General features: G+C 47.9%; 1 protein-coding gene across 1 annotated transcript in view; it reads right to left on the bottom strand.

The window, feature by feature from the left end:
* Positions 1-26425, bottom strand: part of Cad96Ca (tyrosine kinase receptor Cad96Ca) — a 99700-nt gene that overhangs the window by 46290 nt on the left and 26985 nt on the right. The window contains exon 2 of the mRNA XM_089581526.1: positions 7971-8051. Within this exon, the coding sequence (XP_089437652.1) occupies positions 7971-8051 (81 nt within the window). The remainder of the gene's footprint in view (positions 1-7970; positions 8052-26425) is intronic.

Consider the following 26425-nt stretch of genomic DNA (forward strand, 5'->3'; position numbering starts at 1 on the left):
GCTGATTCTAAGTGGATGGCAGTGTGATTTATGTAACGTCAAAGATCAGGAAATAAAAATAAAGCACTTGACGGCATTTCATACGTGCAGACGCGTTGTGTCCGTGATGGTCTTTCTGGTAGCGCTCTCTTCATACTCTGCATTGGTAGTGTTCTGCAGCATACCATGCAGCGTCAAAGCATTTGCTTTTTCGTGACACCGACAACTTTAAGGAGGCAAGTCTGATCGGCAGACAGCGCTCTTGGCTACTCTGTAGTAACGCTTTGATATGCTATTGACTTAAATAAGGACCTCTCAACTCGTACTGTCGATGCAAATTGGACTTCCTGTCGCTCGTGGACTTTAGCCAAAGTCCTTAACGCAAGCGGCAAAAAAAAAAAAAAACATGTGTTATGCGTGAACGAAAGTGATCAACGTAAAGAGGACTGCATGGTTTGGACATTAGCTACTCGTGGGTGCTTCCTTCGCCAGTACTTAAACTAACGATGAGAAGTGGCGTCACAATAAGGCTCCGGGTTGGATGCCTTGATGTCCACTCGCCTCAGCTCCGGGTGGAAAGCGAACAATACAGGGAAAGAGTTCCACTAACATGAGCATGTGGGAGCTGCGCCCAGTTGTCCAAATCATGCGCTGTGCTATCCGTGCTATCCGCTGTGCTATCCGTGCTTAAAAAATAAAATAAGTCCAAAAATAATTTGCTTTTTTTTTTTTGAAGCGGTACAATTCAGCGATCAGTCCTGCCGTGCGCGCCAGCCTGCCTTGTACTTTCTCTCATGTTATCTATATATATGAAAACAAATTATTCCTCAAAATTGCTTCTGCCCGTAATTAAAGAAGAAGATCCCGCTTTCCTATCCTTAATTTTAATGACTACTAGCTGCTTTCAACATAGCCATATAACCAGAATATCACGGGGAAAAACAGAGAGAGAGTGAAAGAGATCACGTGGGTTACCCTTGAAACCGATGCTTCATCCAGGCGTTTGCGTTTTTAAAAATGCGCCAATCAAACTTTGTGGACATTTCACGGTGAGCACAAAAACCGATACGGGTAAGCGTCCCTGAAATCGAGTGCAAAATCTGACAAGTGGTGTGTGTATGCCTTCCGACGAGCTGGTATTTAGGTTACCAGCTGAACGCACTCAGAAAAAGCATCATATGCAAGGCGCACTGGACATTCCCAGCCATATAAAATCTTTCTCAAGCGATACTTCATAGTATTTACGAATGATAACCGACCCCCTGAAGGTTGCCCATGCCTGAGAATTCATGCTAATTTGCTTCAGCTAACGCACAGCTACTTGAGAAATGCTTATTTCATCCCCTTTTTTTTTCATTTAATTTCTAAGCATTCTGAGCGTTTCTTCAGTGCAGTCGAACATTTGGGCCCTCGATAATATCTCCATGTTCGCTGGAATCTATTTCTTTTAGTTTAGTATAACAGTGTTAATGCAACGAAATGAAAAAACAAAATTTTCTTCCCACAGGAGTTGAATTATTCGCGCTCTTTGATTGGCCGGCCGCGTGTGGCAGTGCCTAGGGGGGTTTCATTTGCCTCGAATTCCAGCATTAATGCATCCCTCAAAGAAAAAATAAAAGCACTCACAGTCGCAAAGTACTTTTTCTCATGCTCCACGTGTTGCAACTAATTTGTGAGGCGCGGCCAGTCAACTTGTTCTTCGCAAAACTGTCATCATTAGTAGCGCAGACACTCACCGCGGACACTCGACGTTTATGCTATTTACCCTCTCCACAAAGCCCTGTTTTTGGTGGTCGGGGAAGACTCCGAGCATTGGCTACAAATCTGTGGCCTGCTCTTTGCGAGGAATTAAGCTTTTCAATAACGCGGATTCCTGAACGATCTCGCAGTTAAAACACTTTGTTTTAACCATTCAACGTTGGAAATATAAGTGCGGTGCCTCTGCCTGCAAATGCATATCTATACGGCTGGTATTATGTAATGCGGCAGTCCGTTTTAATAACTTCGCTGCCATTCTTCTCGTCACCTCTTCCCCCTCGCAAAGGCAAGCGCGACGGATCTCGAATGCCCGAGTGCTATCGCGTCTTTATTCCCATGACAACCTCCTCCTCCTCGTAAGGGTCAGTCAGTCCATTAGAAGTACTTCCCAGGCGAAAGGGAACTTAAACACATCCTGCAAAACGCATCATTATCGACTATTGTAGGATTGAACTGGCGGAGTTAGAGCCTCTCGGGGCAGTGAAAACTATACTGCTCTGTCAAAGCCACCTTTGGCTTTGTTAATGTCACCAAAAACCAGTATTGCAACATCTGATTGTTCTTATTGTGACTGTTTGATTATGAAACAATGTTTCGTTTTGTTAGGCCTTATAAAGAAGAACACTTCAATACAGTGATCTCAGAAAAAAAGGTATCTGTACTGTCGGCATTTTTTTCTCATAACAACGGAATCATCAAGGATGTCCAAAAGTGGCAACCGACATTCAGTAAAGCATAGCTAGCTAGGTGCATCAAAGCATCGCCTCCAAGAAACTCGGCTCGTTCGTCTCTTTCTCTGACTCGTCTCTGACTAACAGGGCCTCGGCATGTATCTTACGAATTAATGGTGGTGGATTCCATGCACCAGAGGAAAGGATGGCCTGAGACGCCGTTTCTCGTGTCTTTCTAACCACAACTGCTCCGAGCTTGCCAAGATGGTCGGCTGCGTTCAGCCAGAACACGGAACTCTACCTTGACACCCTCTCTTTTAGAGGTCGTACCACGTGCACTAAACTTTTAAACCTATACGTATACCTCAGAATGTGAGAGCGAGTACTGGCACATCCATGCACGCCGGTGTCCTAGTTTCATCCTGTGCAAATGAACAGGAAGTGCCTCGTACATATATTAGGTTGGGGCAACCTAAAAAGATTGAAAAATAATAAGTCCTGCCTCGTACAGCAAGAACATATGAATGTTGTCGCAAGACATTGAGATTAACTCGTGGCACGTGGTCCAATGTGTGAACTCCACGTTGTTGCGTCTGCGACCCTGCCATGATCGGTACCTCGCTGTTGACAGCAATGCTTTTAGTATACAGAGCGAGTATAAACTTGTTTTCTGTTTTCTTGGCATCGGAATTCAGGTCACTTATGGTCTCTATTTTTCACAGCACGCAACTGGACTTAGTAGAAGAACTCGTAAAGGGAGCGAAGTACATAGCGAATCTAGGAGCACGCTTAGTGGACCCGGCGCACAGCTAGCACGCGTGTCCTATCACGTGAGCTTTTCCGAAAGGTACGAGAGGTGCCTACAAGTTTCGCTTCCTGGGTTCTAACTCCTTCTACGAAGAGATGGAATTGGCAGAGGTTACACAGAAAGAAAAGTTTGGAAATTCTTCTTTTCCTACCGCACAACACTTTTCGAAACGCTACCCCCCCCCCCCCCCCCCCCCCCCCCCCTCCTAGCGGCGCTGCACTTCGGCCATTAGTGCACTAGTCCCTGCATGCTATGGTAGAAGAACAAGGCCGGCTGTTCACGGCACCGACGTTGCATTATACTGGTGACCGTTGGAAGCGAAGGACATGCCCTTCAGTTGGCCTCCCGCATTGAGAAACAGCCAAAAGCGATATGAAGCGACGTAAAACACCTGCCTTCATTCTTCTACGATGGCACATACAGGCGGAAGTGCACCGGAAAGTGGCGCTCCCGTTGGAAAGAGGACATTCCAAGGTTTCATTTGAATGCAACATCTTTTAATCCCATCACTTCATAAAAAGTTAGAGCCGCGGAGGCCAAATTTACTTATTCAACGAGCCACGTATATCTGCAAATCCCACGACTATCTATGATGTCGCATAGCTAGCGGTAAAATAACTAATACCAACTATGACGTCCAAGAATTGAGTTATACGATTCACATTTTCTACTGCAAGAACTGTAAGACCCCTGCTCTAAGAAGCATTTGGCACGAAAGCAATGACAGTGCGGGCATAAAAAAAAAAACACCTATACCCACTTGCTACCACTGCGATGCTTATCGTGATTTTTGTTGGTATAATTTTGTTCTCCAAAATTATTTATTACGCGATAGCGTATTCAGCTCGTTCGGTTGAAAAGCCGTCGGCGTAGTGGAGTAGGCACCGCGTGTCGGAAATAATCGGGGGTTGCGTAAAAAAAATCGTATCATGGTAATTTGTGTGTCTCGTGACTGATATGAATGTTTGATGTGTGATAGGCAATGACGAGTTAATGAAATCATTTCAATTAATTGGTTAATGAAAGAAACGAAAATTAAAAAATAAAACGGGGGTTCAGAGGCGTCAAAATGCTCAGAATGAAAAGCCAGTGCTTGATAACGCTAATTAAGAACATTTATAGCGTGTAATTGATCCATTAATTGATTGAAACAATTAAAAAAACTACAAATGCGTTCAACGGTGTCAAACTGCTCAGAATGGATACCCTAACCCACTACTCTATCGCGTCATAACCTAAAGGCGGAACTTAAGTGACCTCTCCAATCTTTCACTTCTATTTGTCTTGCAGCCTACTGCCGCAATTAATTTTGCAAACATGCTGCTACGTAAATTTGTTTTATCATCACTGTCCGAGTTAGCTGCTCTTGTGATGACCGTTGCGCTCTGTGGATGTTTGAATGTGAGGCGAAGAGTTGAAATGGAAGAAGCCGCTATCTCTGAATCACTTATTCTTCTGTCTTTTAGTCTCTCTCTTGGAACAACTGTACATCAAGTCTAGTATAACAACACAGAAGAAAGAGAAATGTAATAGCGGCTTCCAAGACTGCCCTTCATTCAGCACGCCTTCAGAAACGTCTCCAGTCACAAGCGCTGCGCTACAGAACTGTCTGTATCCGCCACATAGGCGTACACCAAAGGCTGTAAAACAGACTTGCCTAACATATGACGTCTTTAGCGCATTCTCCACGTAATACAAAGTTTTACTGATGCATATAACATCTTGTCGTCTAACCAGTATGGGTTTAACTGCAGGAGCGGCACTAGGTTATCGCTAAATTAATCAAATGATTTCGTTAAGAACAGTGTTGAAGAAAATGAATTTGCTTGTGCATTTCTGGACGTATCAACAACTTTTGATTCGGTAAACCACGGTGTATTACTTCACAAATTTCATAGTTATGGCTTCCGAGGTCGTTTCTTGCCTTTCCTTAAGAATTATATGCATGGTCGAGCTCAAGTCGTAGCAACGGGAAATATTAAAAATAAGCCCACACAGCGACCAGAGAAGTTCCGCAGGCACCGATATAGCACCCCTCTTAATTAACTTATATGTTAATGACCTCACTCAAGCCATTCATCATTACCGGCTTATTCAGAACACGGATGACATGCTTTTAATACAGCGTCACGTTAATTACGATCAAGCCGTCACTAAACTGCTAATGGACGCTGTCAATGACATCATGGTGCTGCAAAAATTTCATTCAGGTTAATCACAATGAACTGAGATAGTACGTTTTCACACTTCCTTGAAACTTATTCCTGTCACCATTCCGTATTTCTTCATTGTCCTCGGTATTATAAGTGTGTCTGCTCTCTTCTGCTCGTTCTGATTCCATCATGTGTTGGAACGGTCATTAGGTTTGCGTTTGCGAGCGTCTGAGGAAAATAGGGTGTCTGATGTACTCTATTAAAGCATTACACCAGATTAACATCTAAGAAAATGATTACGCCTGCATTTCCGTGCAGAGTGTTGCGCCATGGAGTTTGTTCTGCCTACTCCCGTCTCGTGTTTTTCCAGCTGACTGTCTACTTCCGCTGTCTACTTCTACTTGGCATTGGTGACCCTGGCCCAGGACATCCTCGACGCTTAATATTGCATTAAAATAAAGTTTTGTCTCTCTCTCTCTCTCTCTCTGGGGTAACAAGGCTGTTTGTTTATTAAAATCTAAAATCCGTGCTGTTGCGTATGGTGTGGTATAATGCTTAGGGGAACCTCCACAGGTGGAGTAGATTTCTATCAAGATTTGAAAACTTTCCTTTGTAGCCATATGACTGCGCTTGGGTTGATGTTAATGAGTAATTACTCCCTTATTATGTATGGTATACCGTCTAGCGATGATGCTAGTCTGTTTTCGTGTTCGTGTATGTCTGAGTGTACCTTGCTGTTAGGGAAAGTGTTATTCTTAAGTGTCTGTGAACTAAACAATTTTGCCGTCCACACGCCTCTGTTCGAACACTGCGTCCGCGTAAAAGTTTCACTTTACCTCGAGTGCGGACTAGATATGGTGAAAGCGTTCATGATTTTTATGTGCCGCGGGTTCTTAACGACTTGCCTAACAGTGTTTTCTTTCTTTTTCTGTTGCACACCCATTCCCATTAGTGCACCCACTCCGAGGTCACTCTGGCTGACGTGACCACTGGTAGAACATACTTGAGAGCGCACACCTCTCCCCTCTCGCCGTTCCCGTTTCCTCCTGGATGAGGTCCGCCCGGGCAACATCCTCTTTGGCCAGCAGGTGAACACGAAAGTTTTCGGCTACGACATAGTACGACGCTGTTTACCGCGGAGGAGGCCCCTTGGACAGATATCACTGTGAAAGTAGCCTTTTGTGGAATGAAGAATCCCAACTGCACGCTGCCTGAGACCCGAGGAAGGAGTGGGCATAATGTTTGCCGCAAGTCGCATTTTATTCCTCTTTTCAGTTTTGAAGGCAGAGGAGGTGCTCATTGTTTACATCCTGTCCTCGCCTAACGAGTACTGCAGATACAGCGTTCCGCAGCTGCTTATCTGCGCGCCCAATCGCGGTCATCGTCGAGGGCGCCCTTGTGCAGCAGCAGGGCAGTTGGCCCGGTGCACCGGGGACACACGTCGCGAAGCACCGTTGGCCGCCAAGAGGGGCGGAGGCGGCCTACCGTTTCGGCGGCCGCGAAAGGGGGTCGTCGGGCAGCGCCGCACGCCGGCCGTTCCGGGCGGCGCGCTCCCGGAACCCCGTTCGTGACGCCGCGCGCACGTTTCAACAATACGGCCATTAGCAGGAGGATCCCTTGGCGCTGCCATCAATACGGGTAGCAGGCAACGTTTTATTAGTCCGCCTTATTTTCGTCAGTCACGTTGTAACGTGACGTTTCGGGCTTCTGCTTTCTACCAGCCCTGACCTCGCCGAGGGAGGAGAGATGGATGGCTGGCGCGCCAGGAGGGACAGCGCGCCGCCGCACCGGACCAATGGGGACTCGCCCGGGGGCTGACGTCAGCAGAGAGTCCTGATCGTGATCCGAGCGCTTCGTGTCGGCCACGAGACCGGTCCGCACGATTTCGGCGGTGCTGGCGGCGGACCTGCGCGCGCTCGTCGGCCGCCATGCCCCAGGAACCGGAACTCGCGCTCTGCCGCCGCAGCGCCGGCCTTCGCTGCGACGCCGGTAATGGCACTGATATCTAAATTAATGCCAGCCTGCCACATGAGCCGAACAGTGTGCGCGCCGTTATGTCGATCCGCTCGAGGTCGTTCCCGGCGAGCGCTTTTGTTCTCCCGTTTCCGCCGCAACAACGCACGCTCATGTATGCGCGCCGCGATTCCTTTGCCGCTCGCTGTCCTCCTCTCCTCGAGCAGCCGATGCGCACGGTGCGCCCCCTCTACCCAGCAAGATTCTCTGGCGCGAGACTATCGCTTGACTGGCACAGCGGCGCTGGACCACTTACCCTAGACCGCAAAACCTGTCATTTAGATTAGACACTCGTACGGCGAATTTTTCGGCCCGTTTACCTCAAACGATTTTTTTCTTGAGAACGAGAATAAGAATTCTCCCTCGTTCTGGTGAGTTTCTGAGTACTGCTGCGGGCTGCATCAACGATGACAAAGCTTTTAAACATTTTCCTTGTCCAACGTGTCCTTGTAGGAGGAGCTATTTCGTTCTTGCATGCGTTTGGAGTGCCCCGATGCCGACCAGTGGTGGGAATCGAGGCACTCAAGATTCGCAGATTGGCTTGCGACAGTCCGTAGTACGCTTGAAAGATGGGCGATTCCAACTTACCAACTTCTTCGTCGTCGCTGATAATCCACTCCCGTTTGAAATCGAACACAGGCGGTGTATTTTGACCAGGAAAACCAGTGCCTGCAAGGAAACAAAACACAAAGCGATTAAAGCACGCACAAATCGAAAAAAGTGCATACACTAGTACATTGAAACGTATTTTTGGCGCATTACAGACATAGCTAAGACTGTCGCACCATAAAGCATCAAATTCGTGGGCACCGTCTCGTTCTTAGAGCTGTCCTATCTACTGCTTGTGGTAGGAGCGGTACAGCCGGAACACAGGGAATCGATGGAAGTCTGGGCTTCCGCATGCGCGTAACAAGGCGAACAGCGTGGTGCTCTACGCGACCATGCTGGAGATGCATGGAATCAGAACATATCCACTGGAAGTTCAAAGACAGATCCCCCCCCCCCCCCTTGTGTGCAAGATACAAAAAGCTATTGTAGTGCCACCTAGCGAGTGACATCAGGAAACAGCATGCCTGGACAAATAATTGTGCACGGCGCCATTCACTTTACCTATCGTCAGGTGCGCTCGGAATCAGAACTACGTGGAAGGCGAAACATATAATGCAAGCTTCAATGGCTAACGCTGGCTGCGACTCAGCCACAGCTGGGTAATGGACTTGGTCCCCGGCTACTCTATACACCGACATTCGTAAGCATGCAGTGTCCACAGGCGGAGTAAACCATGATTCAAGGAAATCTTTAGCAGAGCCCCGCAGTGTCCCTCGAGCTTCAACCGATAAAACTAGGTCACCTGATATCAAAGGAAGCCGAAAATTCCATATACACTGATAAAGACAGGGACTGAGCCACCGTTCCCCACCGTTCCCCACCATTGATTACAGGAGCTGGCGTAGAGTGCGGAGAGCAATGGCAGTGACAACGGTAGCGGTGACCACATAGTGCGTGTCTATCCGCCACACTATGCCTGAGTGAGTCATTTTGAAGACGTGATACATAACACTGAACGCGTTTGCAGCCATTGCATGCTTCGCCGGGCTTATACAAAATAGGCTGCATTATGAGCCATCGGTTTCAAGCGGGCAGCCTTGTGCAAGATAAAGCTGGAACGACGGTCATTACATGCCTGTGATGTAGCTTCGGCCCATGACGCTGTGTCAACAAATCAGCAGCGATCGTGCTAAAACGTAGGGCAGCCACTTTTATGTTCGGAACGGTGGCGAACGATACCCACAATTCTTAGCTCGGCCGTTTCCGTTACGTTCTCCATGTCTGCACATCTTTACCAACCATATGGTGTCAACTTCAGCTTAAAACTGTTTAATACTATGAACCACAAAGCGAAAACGCACTGTAAATGCTGCGAAATTCCGCTCGCCGTAGCTCCTTCTTAGGAGCTACGGCGAGCGGAATTTCGCAGCATTTACAGTGCTTCCAAAGAGTGAGAGAGTGCTTCCAAAAAAAATTATTTTAAAGAATCGTTTTGTAATAACAAGTTTGTTTGTTTGTTTGTTTGTTTGTTTGTTTGTTTGTTTGTTTGTTTGTTTGTTTGTTTGTTTGTTTGTTTGTTTGTTATCCATTTAAGAGAGCTATGTCTGGGGCTGACGTCTCATCTTCTACGCGTAGGGAACGCAAAACTGCCCACATGAGACAACGGCTGAGTCGAATAAGATTAAATTTATTGTATTCATAGAAGAATTAGATTTCTGCCTTTAATTATCACTTACCAGAAATGGTAATATATCAAGACTTCAGTGTTGCATTTTTCCTTTTTTTAAGAATTTTTTCACAAGGTAAACAGACATTACAGTTCTGTAGACCACAAGTACGAGAGCTTTTACAGCGGGTAAAATAAACATCTTCTGTATCCTGTTCCTTCATTTTGTAAACGAAACTTTCGCAGAAATCACATAATTGAGATAACTACTCGTACTGAATAATTCAGGATGTCAATTCTGTCTGCTTTAAGCTCTCTAACGTGTGTAGTTTGCAAAATTTTGACACTCGTTTACGTTTTGGACTACATCAATGAAGAAATAATATTTTCGGACTTTTAAATGGGCTTTAGCTTCTACCATTACAGAAAAGATTCGAAGACGTAAATTAAGATGCTGATTGCATCGCTTAATATAAATGAAGCTTTTCTTTTAAGTCATTACGTCCAAGCATATGCATCGGTCGCTTAATGATAACATTTCTGATTTTTTTGTTTGTTTGTTTGTTTGTTTGTTCGTTTGTTCGTTTGTTCGTTTGTTCGTTTGTTCGTTTGTTCGTTCGTTCGTTCGTTCGTTCGTTCGTTCGTTTGGTCGTTTTTTCTTTCGTTTGTGCGTTCGTTTGTTCGTTCGTTCGTTCGTTCGTTTGTTCTTTCGTTCGTTCGTTCGTTCGTTCGTTCGTTCGTTCGTTCGTTCGTTTGGTCGTTTTTTCTTTCGTTTGTGCGTTCGTTTGTTCGTTCATTCTTTCGTTCGTTCGTTCGTTTGGTCGTTTTTTCTTTCGTTTGTGCGTTCGTTTGTTCGTTCATTCGTTCGTTCGTTCGTTCGTTCGTTCGTTTGGTCGTTTTTTCTTTCGTTTGTGCGTTCGTTCGTTCGTTCGTTTATTTAAGTGGTTTAACGTCCCGAAGCGACTCAGGCTATGAGGGACGCTGTAGTGGAGGGCTCCGAATAATTTCGACCACCTCGGGTTCTTTAACGTGCACTGACGTCGAACAGTACGCGGGCCTCTAGCATTTCGCCTCCATCGAAATTCGGCCGCCGCGGCCGGGATCGAACACGCGTCTTTCGGGTAAGCAGCCGAGCCTATATCTTGATATCTTGAAGGAACGTGCCAGACATTTTACTAACAACAAAATAGAAAGAGAAATTTTCGAAGCCTTCGAAATAAAATCTGCAGGGGCTGACAAGTGCAGCAGCAACATGTCGTTCTCACTGTCAGCAAAAGCAGTGGAATTGTTTAAGCTATCGAGATGAATTTGTTCCGTTATAGTGAACTTAGTTCACTATAGTTCCGTTGTGTAGATCTGCTTGTGCTGTTTGTCGTTTCGGCTTTTCTCAAGTTTTCTTTCTCCTTTGATCTTTGATCACAGGTGGCACTTTTGTGCTCCCTATATAAAATGAATCCCGCTCCATTAAAAATCAGTTGCAAGTTCGCGCTCTGTGTTGTGTCTTCGTTCTGTTTCGTTGTTCGCAAAAAGTTTAACGCGTTTCTTCAGTATGTATAACCAACTAGGCCCAATTCTCACACTTCGATCACCATAACTACTGAGCTATCGGGGCAGCGTACATCTCCCATTGTGTTTGGTTAGGAAAACCGATCTTCGCTCCAAACTACAGCAGTGCCTTAAAACTTAGCGCCATGAAGAAATGCCCAAATAACTTTGAAATTAAGCAATCTGAGAATCCCATCATCTGGAAGATCCTATTCTATCAAAAAAAAAAAGAACTCAGACTTTTCATCTTCCCTCAGATCGATGAATAGTGACACTGACAGCAATACTGTGTCGCCGCTATTTATTCCTGCCCCCATCCTTAAGACAGCGCCCGCTATAAATCATGAAATGAAAAAGGAAGGGGTTAAATTAACGTTGGGCAGTTAGATCGCCTTTAAATTGACCTCCATCAGTAGTGAACAAACAGACAGCATTCTTATGTATCTCGCCACGTACAGTCATATTTTTTAATTCTGAATGTGATTTCACGTGTCAGGGCCAAACCCGGGCTTATGAGACGCGCCGTAGCGTAAGGCTCCGGATTAATTTCGACCGCATGAGGTCCTCCAACGCGCACATCAATCTGAGTACACGAGCAATTTTTCATATCGGGGCACTGATAGAAAAGTTGCAGCTGAGACCGAAAATCGAACACCTCGACGCGCTCTCAGTAGCAGACCACCAACGCTCATTAACTTCTCGGCTGCCACCTTGGAAGCATTGTCTTTAGTTCTCAGCGTTCCTGCGTTGTTCTGTGCGCCCTGCAGTGGTCCCAAGTTAGCGGCATTCCCGGCCACATTTTGTGGGTTTTTGAACTGTCCACCCGAGCATCGCGGTTTTTAGGGGGGCGGAATTTCTATAGGTTTTTAGTTCCTGTTAGCTTTCCTTTTGCAATTTGCTGCGGCTGTAATTTCTTTTTTTCTGAACGCCCCAAGTTTCTAAATTAAAATGGTGGTATATTCTGTTCTGGAACGCCGTCGTCACCACATGGAGTCTTGTGATGGAGAGCATCCGATAGCGCCAAGCACACTGCATTTTTGAGGTTGTTTCTCAAGACTGCTGTGGGCAAACTGGAATTTAGGCGTGCAGCAAAATATAGCAAAGAGTGACTAATATATCCTAAGTTGCTATAGGGCCTTAAGTTCAGAACAGCATGGTTGGAGGCAAAAATTCCAAACACCTTTGACCCAGCTTTGCAAGCAGTCGCCCCACGCACGGCACATGGCAAAACTGAGACGAAAGAGGCGACGCGCAGTTCTCTGAATCAAAATGATTGAGGCCAGCAGTTCCAGGTACTTTCTTAGTACCTTCAGATAATTAGAGAGAGAGAGAGATAGAAACTCTTTAATGAAATACAGATAATTTAGCCGGCGTTTAAAAATCGCTGGCATGCTACTCAGCGTAGGGAGGGGAATCTGGGAGATAAAGGCAGAAGGAGAGCACTGTGGAAGAGGTAAAAAAAAAAACGAAGATAAAATGCGGCCATGAAATGGGTACTAAGGGTCCAGTATTGATGTAACCTATGGAATGATGGAGTGCATAGTCCGACAAATGGGCTGACGAAGTTCACTGCAATGAAGAATGCATGAAGGTAACGTGCAAGTGAATTTAGAGCTTATCGAGATGTCCAATATCTTTGCTTACTGAACCAACCATAAGTTTAGGCACCAGTGAACTTAGCGGGAACGTAGCCAGAAGCAGCAGAGACTGGTGGAGCGGTAAAGAAATTAAAAATGATTTAGAGATTAGGAATTTTTACGGGGGTAGAGTTGCCGTGGCTGGCGAAAGGCAGTGCTAATTGCAGGGGAGTGAGAGAGGAGTTCGTCCAGCGGTGAATGCAACTTGCTTAATGATCGTGAACTTGAGGATCTTTAGGGTCAGGTAAGTCACTATTTTCCACGGAATAAAGGCAGGCGACGATACCTTTCTGCGCACGAGATTGTTTTTAGTCAGAAATTAAAGCGGTACATTTTATTTATTGTGATCAGTTCTTTCGCTTACAGAGCAACATAAGTAGCTAAATTTGTTAAAACATTATTCCTGTTAAACGTACATAATCGCAAATTTTTCATGGGCTTTCGGAATCCCTGATTCGAATGTTCTTGTTGTTGTTGTTTTGTTTTTGTTTTTGAGGTGCCAGCACTAGCAGCAGTAGCGGTGGATTTTTAAAAGAATACAAAACGGACGGAAAAGACGTTGCCAGCCGCGGCAATTGCTATCTGATATCTTAAGTGCCGGAGCTGCGGCCGGCAGAAGTAAAAGTGGTAGGGAGGGGATACCGGGCAGAAGTACCCAGAGGCGCGATAGCACGGAAGAACAGGGGGGAGCTATGCGCGCTATTTGCGCAAAACAAAAAGTAAACAAGTCTGCGCCGCACGCGCGCGAGTGTTCAGGCCCTGCCATCAGTGGCGACCCAGCTTGACGGCGGTCGCTAGCGATACAACCCGGTTACAACTGCAAACGTGACCCGCGGTGGGTGTTAGGCCTATAAAAATGAATAACCGCTTGGGGACAGCATAGACGGCGTTTGCTGCAGAATTACCCCAAAAACGTGAGCAGAATAGACGAAGTGCAAGTTGTGTTTGCAGTCGTGACGGCATTTTCGGCTACGTTTACTGGCTACGGTCTTACGCACAGTGCTAGAGTGGCACTGAACTTCGCTGCCACAGAGGAATTCACGCAAGCTTGTAGCCAAAAAATATACCTGTAAGCGACTGTGTCATCCTATACGCGATGGTCAAAAATGCGTTAAAGACAGCATATGCCATACGCTGAAATCTTGAGGATCAGACGTTCATACGCATCGATGCCACCACAAATCAATCTCTGCTCGGCGCCGTCGCCGTCGCCAAACTTGGGCGATTTTTAGTGCATGTTTGTGTCTGCAGGAGCAAAAACGCTGCTGTCGCGAACGGCTAAACGGCAATATTTGCTGACGCAAACTGGGAAAAGTTGGTTGCAACTTACAGACGCCGAATTAATGCGGATAAGAATGACTGTAGCAGTGAGTCTACCGCAAAGTGATAGCGCAGTGGAAATCAGAACAGCAAATAACTGTAGTAGAACCTTTAAATATACAACTACATGCGAGAATTGAAGCTTTTTCATGGTGAGGGATGTTGAATACATAACAAATATCGGACCACTATCTTTACCACTGGTGTTGTTGTTCCTGCTGACTTCGATTTTCCCTTGCCGTTTGGCCTTCCCCCTCATCGCTTCCTTGAACACTTTCGAGGCTCGAGCCTGTTTTTAAGTTTCCAATTTTTCATTAGATAAGCGTCACGTGACAATGAGGAGAGCCTGAACTTTAAGCTGAACCTTCGCATAAGTGCGCATAAACACGTCGTTTCATGGAACAGATTCACTTGAGGTCGTCTGAAACAGGGCAGTAGTCTTTGCAGCAGTGGATGGGAACCTTAGTCGTCAGTCTTGGTGACGAAAACAAGCCATGAGCAGGAAGTGTTTGATGGCGGGGGATATAGTACAAAGATGATATGGAGGGGGATATAGTACAAAGCAAGATACAATCATAAATATAGCAAATATCACAATGCCTCTTAATACAAGACTGCATGACAGCAGTACACAGTAATTAATGTTTAACGGTTTAATTTTAAACGGTTTAACATCCAAAGCGACTCTGGCTATGGGGACGCCGTAGTGAAGGGCTCCGGGAACTCGACCATCTGGGGATCTTTAATGTGCACTGATATCGCACAGTACACGGGCTCCTATAGCATTTCGCCTCCCTACACCCACCTGCGCTATTGCGGCACCTGGTAAAAAAAAATAATTCTTGGTTTGCACAGAATAACTCTACACACGACAGAAATTGGGAAAAAAAGCTTTGTCGTTCGATTCATGAAAAGTTCACAGATACATGCAACATGTTGCATGTGGAACAAACTGTCGGGATTTCTTGTCAAAGAAGTTGTTTCATGCGTTTGCGACTGTATTACTGGCGCCTGCCTGATGTGGGCTAAGCGTAGAACTTTCAAGCTCAATCGCTGATTTCAAGCGGCAGCACAGCAGCGTCGAAGGTTTTAAATATACGTATAGGATGGGTACAGGCTCCACTAGAATATTCTTCTTCTTTAGAAAGAATGGTTAAGGCACAAAACATGAAACAAGCCAATCATCCTTGTAAAGTCCGAACTTTTAACCATTACTTCTTCATCGGTAAGCAAATAAGTTGTTCGGTATAGAGAGAAGCATGTGCCACCGTTAAATACGGTAGTCTTCGACACTTGTGCTGTAAGATAAAACTGACATCGTTGTGAAGCTCACAGGTGGGTTTTACGACTAGAAACCCTATTCAAAGACATGATCAGCTTTGTTGTTGTTTTTTTCTAAGTTAAAAACTCAATGGAGTAGTTAAATAATTATCCTCGAAACAATCTAGTCGTTCACAAAGCCATGCGGGTTGGCGCCATCGGTGTTACTCTTATTGAGACCGAGTCAGGCTCCCTGAAGCAGAGCAGAAAGTAAAAAATACGGGAGGGGCGGAGAAGCAGCAACGGAAATCGAGACGCTCGGCGTTGGCCAAGGAGGTGCCTGGAAACGGGGGTCGCGGCGATGCAGCATATGCGTACACGACATGAGCAGCATACATCTGCGGCACCGCCTAGGCAGGAGGGGAGCCTCTTGTTGGTCGAATGAAAAGACAGTAAACGTAACTCAGAAGCCATTACCAAAGGCGCGAGTTGACCTTCAGTCTGGCCAAAGTTTTCGAAAGCTGGAGCACGACGTCCGCGTCGCTGGCGCTCGCCTTCCCTCCGGCCGAGGGGCGCACTGTGGAGCCCTCGGACGGGGCCTGCGCGCCGGGCCAGGTGCCGGCCATCTGTTCGCCGGGCGAGGCCGGCCGCGGAGAGGCTCTTCTCCCGGATGCGCGGTCGAGAGGGAAACCTGCCCGCGCTGGGCTCGGTCCAAAGCAAACTGGAGCGTACGCAGGGGTCACTCAACCTGGCTCCCAAACTAGTTCCCCCCCTCGAGAGCCCGCTCCTAGTCTTCGCTCGCGTGCCTCCTTTCGCCCTTCTTGTTTTGTCTTTGGGCCCGGCTCGTTTTCGTGGCCAAGTTCATGCCGGGTCGGTCCGCGCCCATCTCCGGCGGCAATCAACTTTTGGCGCGAGCGTTTCCCGCTCTTCGAGGCGGATGCACCGTTATGCAAAAGCAGCAACCGCCCGCGCGCGCGCGCTCTTCCTATTTATCAGCGCGCGCACTGCGTCAGCAGCTGCCCCGAGAGCGCCGCCGAAACGCGCGCGCGCCACTGCGCGCGTGTGCGCGCGAAGCAGCGATGGGCAGCGGCGCCGCGCACGCCCCGGCTTCTGCGGTGGTGGGCTTGCCGTCGCCCAATGGCCGGCGGTTTCGTAACATGCCGCTTTTCTTCGATGGCCGCGAAACCAGAGACAGCCGAAAAGCTGGCCTCGTGAAAGCTAATTCGTTCCACGCTGGTCACGTCCAAGTGCCCGTCGCGACTCGGAACAGCGCGTCCAGGGAGGTGGAGTGATTAGTGCCGTTTAATATAAGTACAAGCGTAGCATTCACTCAAAAGCAAATGCGTCACCGCGGCTGCTCTCTGCGAATGGATCTACCGGATACTTTGCGGTTAGAGCATGCAGTGCTCGCTGGTTTGTCATAAATACCTAAAAAAAAAAGCCCGGCGCCACTTTTACACATCACTGCCGTTTTTCAATAAGTTATCCTTTTAGTTGCCGGTCTGCTTGCGTTACTACGTCAGCTGGAATGAAATTCTTGCGGAGATGGTCTTCCATCACATTTCACTATGCACGTAATTCTTGCTAGCCGTACAACCTTCTTCCGACGTCCGTAAAACGCCAGTCGATGCCTCTTAATTTGCTGATGACAATTATACAGAATCCTGCGGTGACACACGCTCCATCCCTCAAACATTATCTGCAGCCCTCTTTGTGACGATGTTATCATAGTCGTCAGCCCTGCCAAGTCCATTGCAGGGATACTGGACCGAATCTTAGAAAAACAACGGCAATGAAATATTAGCCACGTTGTTGCCGTCACAGAAATGTTTCATTAAGATTCCATATTTACCAAAAAGTATTAGCAGAGTAAGAAAAATCTTTATATTTAATAGATATTCAATAAAAATTTATTTCTGCTTTTCGTGAAGGTCATCATGTTGTCAAAAAACGGGGCCCTCTTATAAAACCTGAACTGAAATGTGCCCATGGGGAAGCCAGTCTTGCTTACTCCCTAAGCTCGTACTTCTGACGGGAGCAACGCATTTTTTTCGCTCGTTCAGGTTTGCACCCGCCATTGCGAGCGTTCTAATCAGACAAGTCGGTGCAACCGTGTCCTACGGAGCGCAGTTTATAAGGAGATCTAAAGTTGTTACTGCAGCGTAACTGTTAAGAATTCAGCTTCTGTGTTACTGCGCACTGCTTCTACATCAACAGACGCTACAAAAACTTGGAAGCGTGTCTGCTTCGGCTGTCGCTCACCGGCGACATTCGGAGCCTTCCAGCTCTTCGGTCCGGACTCGCACAGGACATTGCACCGGCGTCAACCTCTTCGCTACCGCCGTCACCTACTGGCTGAAACGACATATGGTGCGCGTTTTTAAATGTTGCCTGTGCGGAGAACAGCAGAGCTAGAAGCAACAAAAGAAGAAAAGAATCAGCCAGAACGACTCTGAGAGACGGCCGCTGAATATATACTTTTGCAGGGGCGTCATCCTCTTCTTTTTCATTTCTAGGTATGCAACCAGCTTTCGCTCCTTGTACGCTCACTTGTGCGAACACTTCGTATGCAGGGGGCGTCACGCACTGTCGCATGTCGCGCCCTCGAAACCGCAGAGCAACCCCCTCCGAGGGGCGAAGAGGGAAAGAGAGAAATCTCGTTTCTCCGGCCACCGTAAAGGGCCGATCAGAACGTGGGGGGTCTCCAGGTTCAACCGCAGCCATGCATGCGGGCTCCTTGTCAGAATCGCCCGACACCGGCTCCCACCACTGGACACGGCTGACAGTGGGGAACCAAAGCAAAAAGAAGCCAGTGAGTGTGGTAATGCGACAGACGCACCGTTAAAAAAAAAACAAAAGAGAATGAAAAGAGAACCCGCAGGGCCCTGGCCATCGGTCCCTTGTCACGGAGGCAGCTGACAGCGGCGACTATGCTGTGGTTTGGCAGCGACGTCGGAGTTTAAATAAGGTGCATCGTTTGGTCCGATATCAAAGAGAAATAACTGCAATGTCGCTTTGACTTGGCCTAATTCGAGAGAGCATTGCGAGGCTCATTCGCCCACGGGAAAGTTTCGTGCGAAACACCGAAAGCTGTGACTTGCTCTCATCAATGCGGATCAGTCGTAAGGTGCATGCTAGCGAAGTTTCGTCATTGATTTTGAACCACACTGTACTACATTTTATATGACTGGCTGTTATCGTGCCGTCCCGTCAGTCTGAAAGGGGTCGAGACCCCGTAAACCTACTTCATAGCTTTTGGTCGAGCACTCCGGTTAGGGAAATATAAAAAGTTAATTGTTTAATTTATGGATTCAGTACTCCATGTAAAAGGGACAAGTTTATTTATTTATTTACTTATTTACTTATTTCCTAGAACCATTACTGATTGTTCCCAAAACCAAACCCCTCAGTGAAGGTAGAAGTTATCTTTCTTCTGTCGGCAACGGTAAGGCCTTACGCACTTTACCACTAACAGCAGTTGCGATGACATGATGATAGTTTCACTAACGATTCTTTTCAAGACTTATCCGTGATGCTGACCGATATTCCCGGTCCATTCTGTATACGCTTGCGCATACTGTCAAATGTCACGTGCGTACAACGTGCGCGAAATTCGAGAAAAAATGATGTTATAAACACTGGTATTTCTTGAATAGTTCTGCCCATTACTTGCAGAACTCGAAAGCATTATAATATGTCCCATTAGCCAAAAAGCCGCTGTCCAACGTCCGTCTGCGTCCATGGCACGCAATTCTTCAGTGACGTCGTCATGCTCTCGCATGACGTCAGCAGTAGACATGAAAGAGTGACGTCTACAGAAAAGAAGAAAAAATAAAATTTCCTCCGAAGGTGCGATGAATTGAACCGAGGACCTTACGAATGCGAGGCGAGCGTGCCATCTATAGGGCACTAAACTCTTTTCTTAGTTGCCATACTTCGACAAAACACTACAAAAACTACAGGGACATTCGCCAAATCTTGACACCAGCAACACGTAGGCCACTAAGCCACGCTACTTGTCGGCGAATGAAGGTAAACCTAGTGTATACGTTTCCTTACGGCTGTATGTCAATGAATAGGAGTGTAATTGCAAATGAAGGAATCTTTAATGAGCCTCGCAACAGAGCTCACGATGAGTCAATGCTTTCGCATTCGAAGCACGTAAGCAGTCTTAAGTGCCCTTCGTACTTTTTAGCTTCTTTATGAGATTGTGTTCATACTGTTCATTCGGCGCAGTGCCACGCGCACGATAAGGCACGACCGAGATTCAATGATAAAGCTTCCGTCCTGTCAGGATAAGTTTAGAGCCCGCCTTGAGCAAAATCAGAAACGCCTTCGCATTTACACAAGACTAAGCTTGGCCAAAGAGACTGGTAATTTATTATTATTATTATTATTATTATTATTATTATTATTATTATTATTATTATTATTATTATTATTATTATTATTATTATTATTATTATTATTATTATTATTATTATTATTATTATTATTATTATTATTATATAAGTCGACTACGCAGCTTTGAAGTAGTTGTCACTAAAGCACGAACCTAGTGCAATAATTTGCCCGAGGTCACCCGTCACTGCGGTTTCCAGGTGTCATCCAGGTAGTCGTCACCTGCTTACTCCTGATACATGCTTCACAAACTCACGAAAGTTACATGAAAAAAGCAGCACGCCGACCTCATGCCTGCCTTCGTATACTTTAGGGTTTTATAACCTGCCGGGAATTTCAATAAAGAGACCATCCACACATGAAGTTCATGTAACATGAAGTGTGACATGTTTATATAGGCGCCGTCAACCAGGCTTGAGAGAAGCTACCTAGAGTACCGGCTGAAACGATCCAGCACTGGGTCACCACGCAAACCACGCCCCGCTGTTTGGGCCAGAAGTATAACTTCCAGATTTCATAGTCTAAACACAACCGGGCACCGACTGAACCATGAACGCAAAGGCACCATCGCGAAACTCCGAGTATAGTTGACGCTTCTGGTAGAGTGTGTGGCGAGTGTGAAAAAGCGAAGACATAGCGAAGATTAGGACTCGGTCTTTCACATTGAAGAGGGCGAGTACAATATACGCCTGATCCCGGCTGTGGCGCTGAGTTGTACTCTTTACCGGAAGATAGGCTATACCTCATTGTTCACTTGCGTTTGCTTTGTGGAACAAAAAATAGAGTTGGCTGTTAACCAGAACTAAAACTACAAATTCCCGGCCCGCGCCGCCAAAGACACAACGTGCTTGTTTTGTGGAACAGGAGGGAGGGGAATGTTGCACTCAAATTCAAAATGGGAGAAAAGGTCGCTTACTTTTTCATGCATTCGTGAGCTTTCCAAATGCCGCACGCACGTCGAGTACGGTATAAACGGTATAGTACGGTATAAACGCCAGGCGAAACCAGCCGAAGGCCCGGTTTTTTTCTGCGGTAAATGCTAATTAGTCTAAGTGTGAATGCGTAGTTGTCCGCATACGTGGAACAAAAACCACACGAAAGACCGACACATTCGTTTGACACGGTGTGATGTGCAGCTTTTGGGAGCGTTCTTGCCTTGATTTTGCAGTCTTGTTGATCGAATTCCTGCACATACCGGATAAAGTCTACAACTATCAATGATTGGCGGACAGAAGGGAGACTCAGACAAGACAGGCGCAGTTGCGAATCATGAATCTGTACGAACTCGCCCAAATTTATTCGCTGTTCGATGCCATATTCCTCCCTCCTCCATGTTTTCTGCCGTCCGCGAACCACAACATGGAACGCTACCATGGGCCGTTGACTCTGCGACGCAAAAGGGCCTTCTGAAGGTGTTCCTTACGGCGGGCAGCGTTTACATTAGAAGGTAAACGGTATGCAAGCGCCGAAGGGCTGCTTCATGAACAAGGCCATGTCAATCACGGAACTTGTGCAAGATGCTATGAGCCAGCAGGGGGCGCCCAACGACGAAAACAGCAGTAATAGCAGCTGAAGCAACGCAACAAACATCCAGGCTTCTTGCGAGGGAATGAAACAAATCGCGCCTCCTCAACGATCATATCGTCAAAATAATGTAAGAGAACGTAAGGCGGACACGAAGAGATTGTGTCGCTTTCAATATCGCTCTTGCTGCAAGAGCGAGCGGTCAAGGTTTGCTCGGGAGTGGCACACGTAGAAACATTGGTAAGCTCGTAAGTGCTGCTCCAGCGTACCCAAGCAGAATTAAGCACAAACAAAAGGGCACGCCAGTCCTTGCCGCTTTACTGCGATCGCGATCGCTCTCGTATAGCTACGGGCAACTGCGGGAAGATAAAAAAACGAAGTTCTACTCAAATGCTTTGTCCCTTGAACTCGTTACGCCCTAGAGCGGCAGCCTCGCTTCGAAGCTGATGCATTCGCGCGAAACGAAGCCGATCTGCCCCACATCTCCTATCGCAGTAAATCGTCATTGTAATTTTGGTCCGGCGGCTCCAGCACTGATCTAGTCCAAGGCGTTTGCTGGCCTAGTTGCTCGCGTTTGCTTTGATGGCGGGAGGAAGAAACGGAACTTGTTTCTCTGCACGTTCGCCCGTGAATGCACCTAAATAACATTAGTAATAAGACTAGGTTTGAGGGCGTCTTTTTCCTCTACTGTCGCCATTACACGTGGTGCAAGCTGGTCACTTTGGGTACTTTATGATTACCTCGGTCTTGATTGATGTAGCTCGATTTCTAAGCTTTTATTCAACTTCATGGCGCCTTTCTTGTTTTACCTAATCATTTACATAGAGCAATGCCTCGCAAATCATGAGCGTTTGAGAGCATTATACCAACGCTAACGGAAAGCTGATCCCACATCGATGCCTCTTCCATCACATATCGATGCAGGCTTGGCAGACCTACCTGCCTGGGATATGATTTACGCTCGCAATACTGTAGTCTGCTCTAGTCAAGCAGCTAGCCGCATGACTGGCAGGCGTCAGGGCAGGCGTCAGGACACCATAGTTTCTGTCAGCGCGCCGGGAGTTTCGAAGACGCTCAGCATAGCTCATCCTCTGAATCTAAATCAAAGGTCCGTTTCCATCGAGCCGCCGCAGCAAGGCAGAGATGCCCTGCCGAGGCAGTGGTTCTCAGACGGGTCCATCGCTGCGAGACAGTCGCGCAGGCTGCGAGCCTCAAGGGCGCCCGGCGCAGCCGCGAGCAGCGCTGCTTTTGTTTCGCGCTGCTCATTTCCGTCTGGGACGCGCGAAGCAGCCGCAGCAGCAGCTTTTCCTCCATCGTCGTCGCCGGAGCAGCCGGCCTTCGGGCGCCGACTCCTTTGCGAAGCCACGTAACCTGTCCGCCGCCCGCACTAATTGATAGGCCGCGCGCCGCAAACCCGCCTTGGCCGTCAGACATGCCAAATGGACGCCGCTTGCTTTTGCTGCGTCTCGCGGCGGCCTCGGCCGGGACGCAAATGACGGCGCCGGCGCGTCTGAAGGTTGTCCAACGTCGCGGCACATTTGCCCCTAACGAGCTTCGCGAGGCTTCACCCCTGCTCCCAAACGGCCGCCGGACTTGCGAGAGGCACGCGCCCTGACGGACAAGTTCAAAAAAGTTCACGCTGATCATTTACAGCTAAGAAGCACCGCTGAAAACGTCCACGTCCCATCATGCTTGACATCTAGCGTGACCTGTAAGCAAGGAGTGAAGACAAATCCGAGCGTCCGTCGTCCCATTTAAGCGCCCATGCTTTGAAAACCTCCATCGCAGTAATTTGTAGGCAGCTTGTTCGTACCGAAGCAGAGAGGTTTAAACAGTTGGTCCTCTGATACGAGACAGTCGAAGCAACAATTAAATCGAGTCAAATATCCTAGCTTTGCTTCTCAAAACTCTAGTTGGGCAACACGGGGCAAGTAAAAGCCCAGTCGACTGCGCAACACTCACTGTCATCTCGAGCGTGCATAATGATCGAAAGAAGACCGCGTTCGGCCAGATAGAGCCATGTCAGCGCCCTCAATAGCACATCGCCCTCAGCTTTCATGTTATTGCAGTGAAAAGCTAGATGCCCAAAATAACCCCCAGCATGGGTTATGTGCTGTCGGCGTGACGTAACACAAATGAGGTGACAAGACACGGCAAATATATAAACGCGGAAGCAACCGTAACAAGCTCTTTTTTTTTTTTCTCTCTCTAAGAGCACATGACTTCTTTAAAGGCTGCTATTGAAGACTCAACCACGTTTTCGGCCGTCTCCAGTGCCATTTAAATGGCGGCAGTCCGGATAATCGAGGAACCCGAAGACGCTTCAGTGACTCATGGATTGCGTAGATGCAGAAACACGATGCTCGCTGCGCCTGGTTCTCTCGCCGTCCTCAGAGCGACGCTCGCGGGCACGCGCTGCCTTGGTCTGCAATCAGGCCCAGATCGAGCGGTGGGGATGGTGCGCCGTCCCTGTAATCGCAGCGCGCACCATCATCAAGCAGCCGCGCGAGCTGACAGCGCGCTCGCGTTCGCCACTCGGCGCGGCCGCTCTCGCCCGCCGCCGCGACCCGTGGCGAAGAGGACGGCGGCGGCGCAGCATCTGGAGCCGCCCGTTGACTCGGGACGCCGCGGGGGAAAGTCGGCCGCGCGCGCCCCTTTCGACGCGAATGTGTGGGAGCGCTTCAACGCGTCTTCAGTTTCAGCGGCGGCGGTCGGCGAGGGTCGTGGCAGAGGTCACACGCGCGTCCCGAGCCGGCCCACCCAGGGAGGCCGCCGCCGCACCCGCAGCCGTGACTGGCCGCCGGGGCAGCGGCTCCCGTGTTCGGCTCGATTGCCGCCCGCGCAACGGTAGTTCCGGCGGGAGACAGCTTTCTCGCTGCGCTCGTCGCGAACGAGTCGGCAGTGCACGCGCTCGCCATCAGTCGCGAAGATTGACGACCGCCGCGCTGTTCTGGCCGGCAACGCGCGCGCGTCCGGGAGAGGCCGCGAAGGCGAGCGGCCCAGCGATGCCGCGAGGCTCACTCACCCTCGCGCGCCTGCTGCCGTTTTCGGAAGAAGAGTCCCAGAAACCCGTTCGAAGGACCGGCTGCAGCGCGACCTAAAGAATGGTCACGTCCCGCGTCGAAGAGACATGCGGTCGCCGTAGGGAACGATGGAAGGATGAATGGAATGGGTAAATGCTGCGCGGTGCAGAGAAAATCTGCGTGGTGAGCGGGAAAGCTTGGTACCGTGCGACAAATAGAGGAGGCGCTGGTGCGACCGACATGGCTAGGTGATACCGAGCTTCCTCACTCCCCTCCTTATCCCCTATAACGGTGGAACAAAAATAGCGGCACAATATTTATCTACGGGCTACCACGGTGCAAGGCTGAAAGCGCAGCAAATGACGAAACCATTAAGAGCCCAAGCCTTCTAAGGGCAACACTTCGATGGGCTGTGTTATGTATTCAAGGCCCGAAGCAACGTCAAATGGAGCGCATACTACTCCCGCAGTTGGCACTGTATACGTGCGTGCGATTCTTCGCCTCCCTTTGCCGATGCCGTGAGCCCCTCGTAGGCAGTGTAAGCGCATCACTTGCACATGGCTGCACCCTGCGGAGCCGTGTGTCTGAAATCACGTATCTCCCACGTATTTGAAAACGGATTGTGAGCTCGGAGCGACGTCGCGCCGTATAACGAGCAGCATTTCTTGTTTCTGCAAAAGTTCGCGCTGAAGCAGACTCCTTAAGGGAATGAGCCTGTGGACCTGTTTCTGCTTCGCTTTGAGCGCAGGGCGACCTTAGCGAAACTGAACCAGTGATATGTTTTCGACTCTGCGCTGTCCATTAGCCTGTTTATTTTTCAGGCACTGTGACGACTGCATTGTGTGCAGCCTGCCACTTTTGTCGCGGAATACTGAACGCGCATCAACGCTTCAGAGTTCAGCTTCAGAGTACGACTAACACTAGGTGATTATTTCTTATGCATTTCTATCGACTGGTATCTCGATGAAATTCGTAATCGAGCAGCTAAGCAGTAGAAATGGACAATGGAGACGACAGGTACTGCAGGAAACTCCACAGCAGTGCGTGACGAATCTGAACCACAAAATCGAAAGAGTCATCCGGAACTTGTCACGTAAATGTTCAGTAATTGGTAAATGTGTGATCATCCCTTAATAATGCGCGTATGCGACTAACAAGATTTTTTTTTTTAAGCCGGTGGCAGGGGGTGGAGTTTGGTGCACATGTATACGGATTCAGGAAGAGTGGTTAGGTGAAGAGGACATGCACTGCATGTTTTATGCGATGCAGGTCGCATTTCAGAGCGAAGATGCTTCAGCCCGGTCGGCTACCTGGCGGTGTATGTGGAGTAGCACTAGATGCATAGTGTCGAAAAAGTAAAGAGCCACATTGCCGCATAATCAGTACGCACTTGAGGAATGCCATCACAACCCATTGCCTTTCGGTATTCCGGACAGACACCCATTTTTTTTTTGTCTTACTTTTTCTTTTGTTGGCGGGAAAGATAGGCAAGCGTTAAGAGGTCGTTTTATCCGGCAAACTCGACATTAAACGGAACATCTTGCAACGAACATCAGAGGGAGCATTAGAATTCCGACTGCGTAACTGTCGGCAGTGCTCTTCTGCGGCTCAACCGGATGGCTTTGCCTTCACTCTGGACCTGTGTACAACATTGCATTCGGTCAACACCGTCCCACAAGGAAGGCCATTGTTGTTGCTCATTTGAATGGTCTTTGGAATGTAATGAATATCAACAATGACGGCATCAAAAATAATAGCGAGTATATGTATGTGCAGCCGCATGTTATATAGGGATGTATAGGGATGTTCCTCGCTCTGAGTAAACAGTCTCCAAGGTTTTTTCATACATTGACATTGTTATCTTCATGGTAGGAAATAACTAGCCTTAACTACCAAATGACCGCAACCGTACTGCAGCGAACTAAAATTAACACAGCTTTGTCATACTTTCGCAGTTGAAAAATTCATTTTGATCCGGGGATGGAAACCGGGACCGCCGCCTATACTGGGCTGTCTCTCCACCAACTACATCCTAGTCAGGCCCCGCGTACATTATAATGCACATTTGTTTTTCACGGGATTAAAAGTAAACTCATCACTTATGCAGCCTAAGTACAT

This window comes from Amblyomma mixtum, chromosome 3, assembly GCF_055824585.1.
Source record: "Amblyomma mixtum isolate Tamu chromosome 3, ASM5582458v1, whole genome shotgun sequence".
Classification (NCBI taxonomy): domain Eukaryota; kingdom Metazoa; phylum Arthropoda; class Arachnida; order Ixodida; family Ixodidae; genus Amblyomma; species Amblyomma mixtum.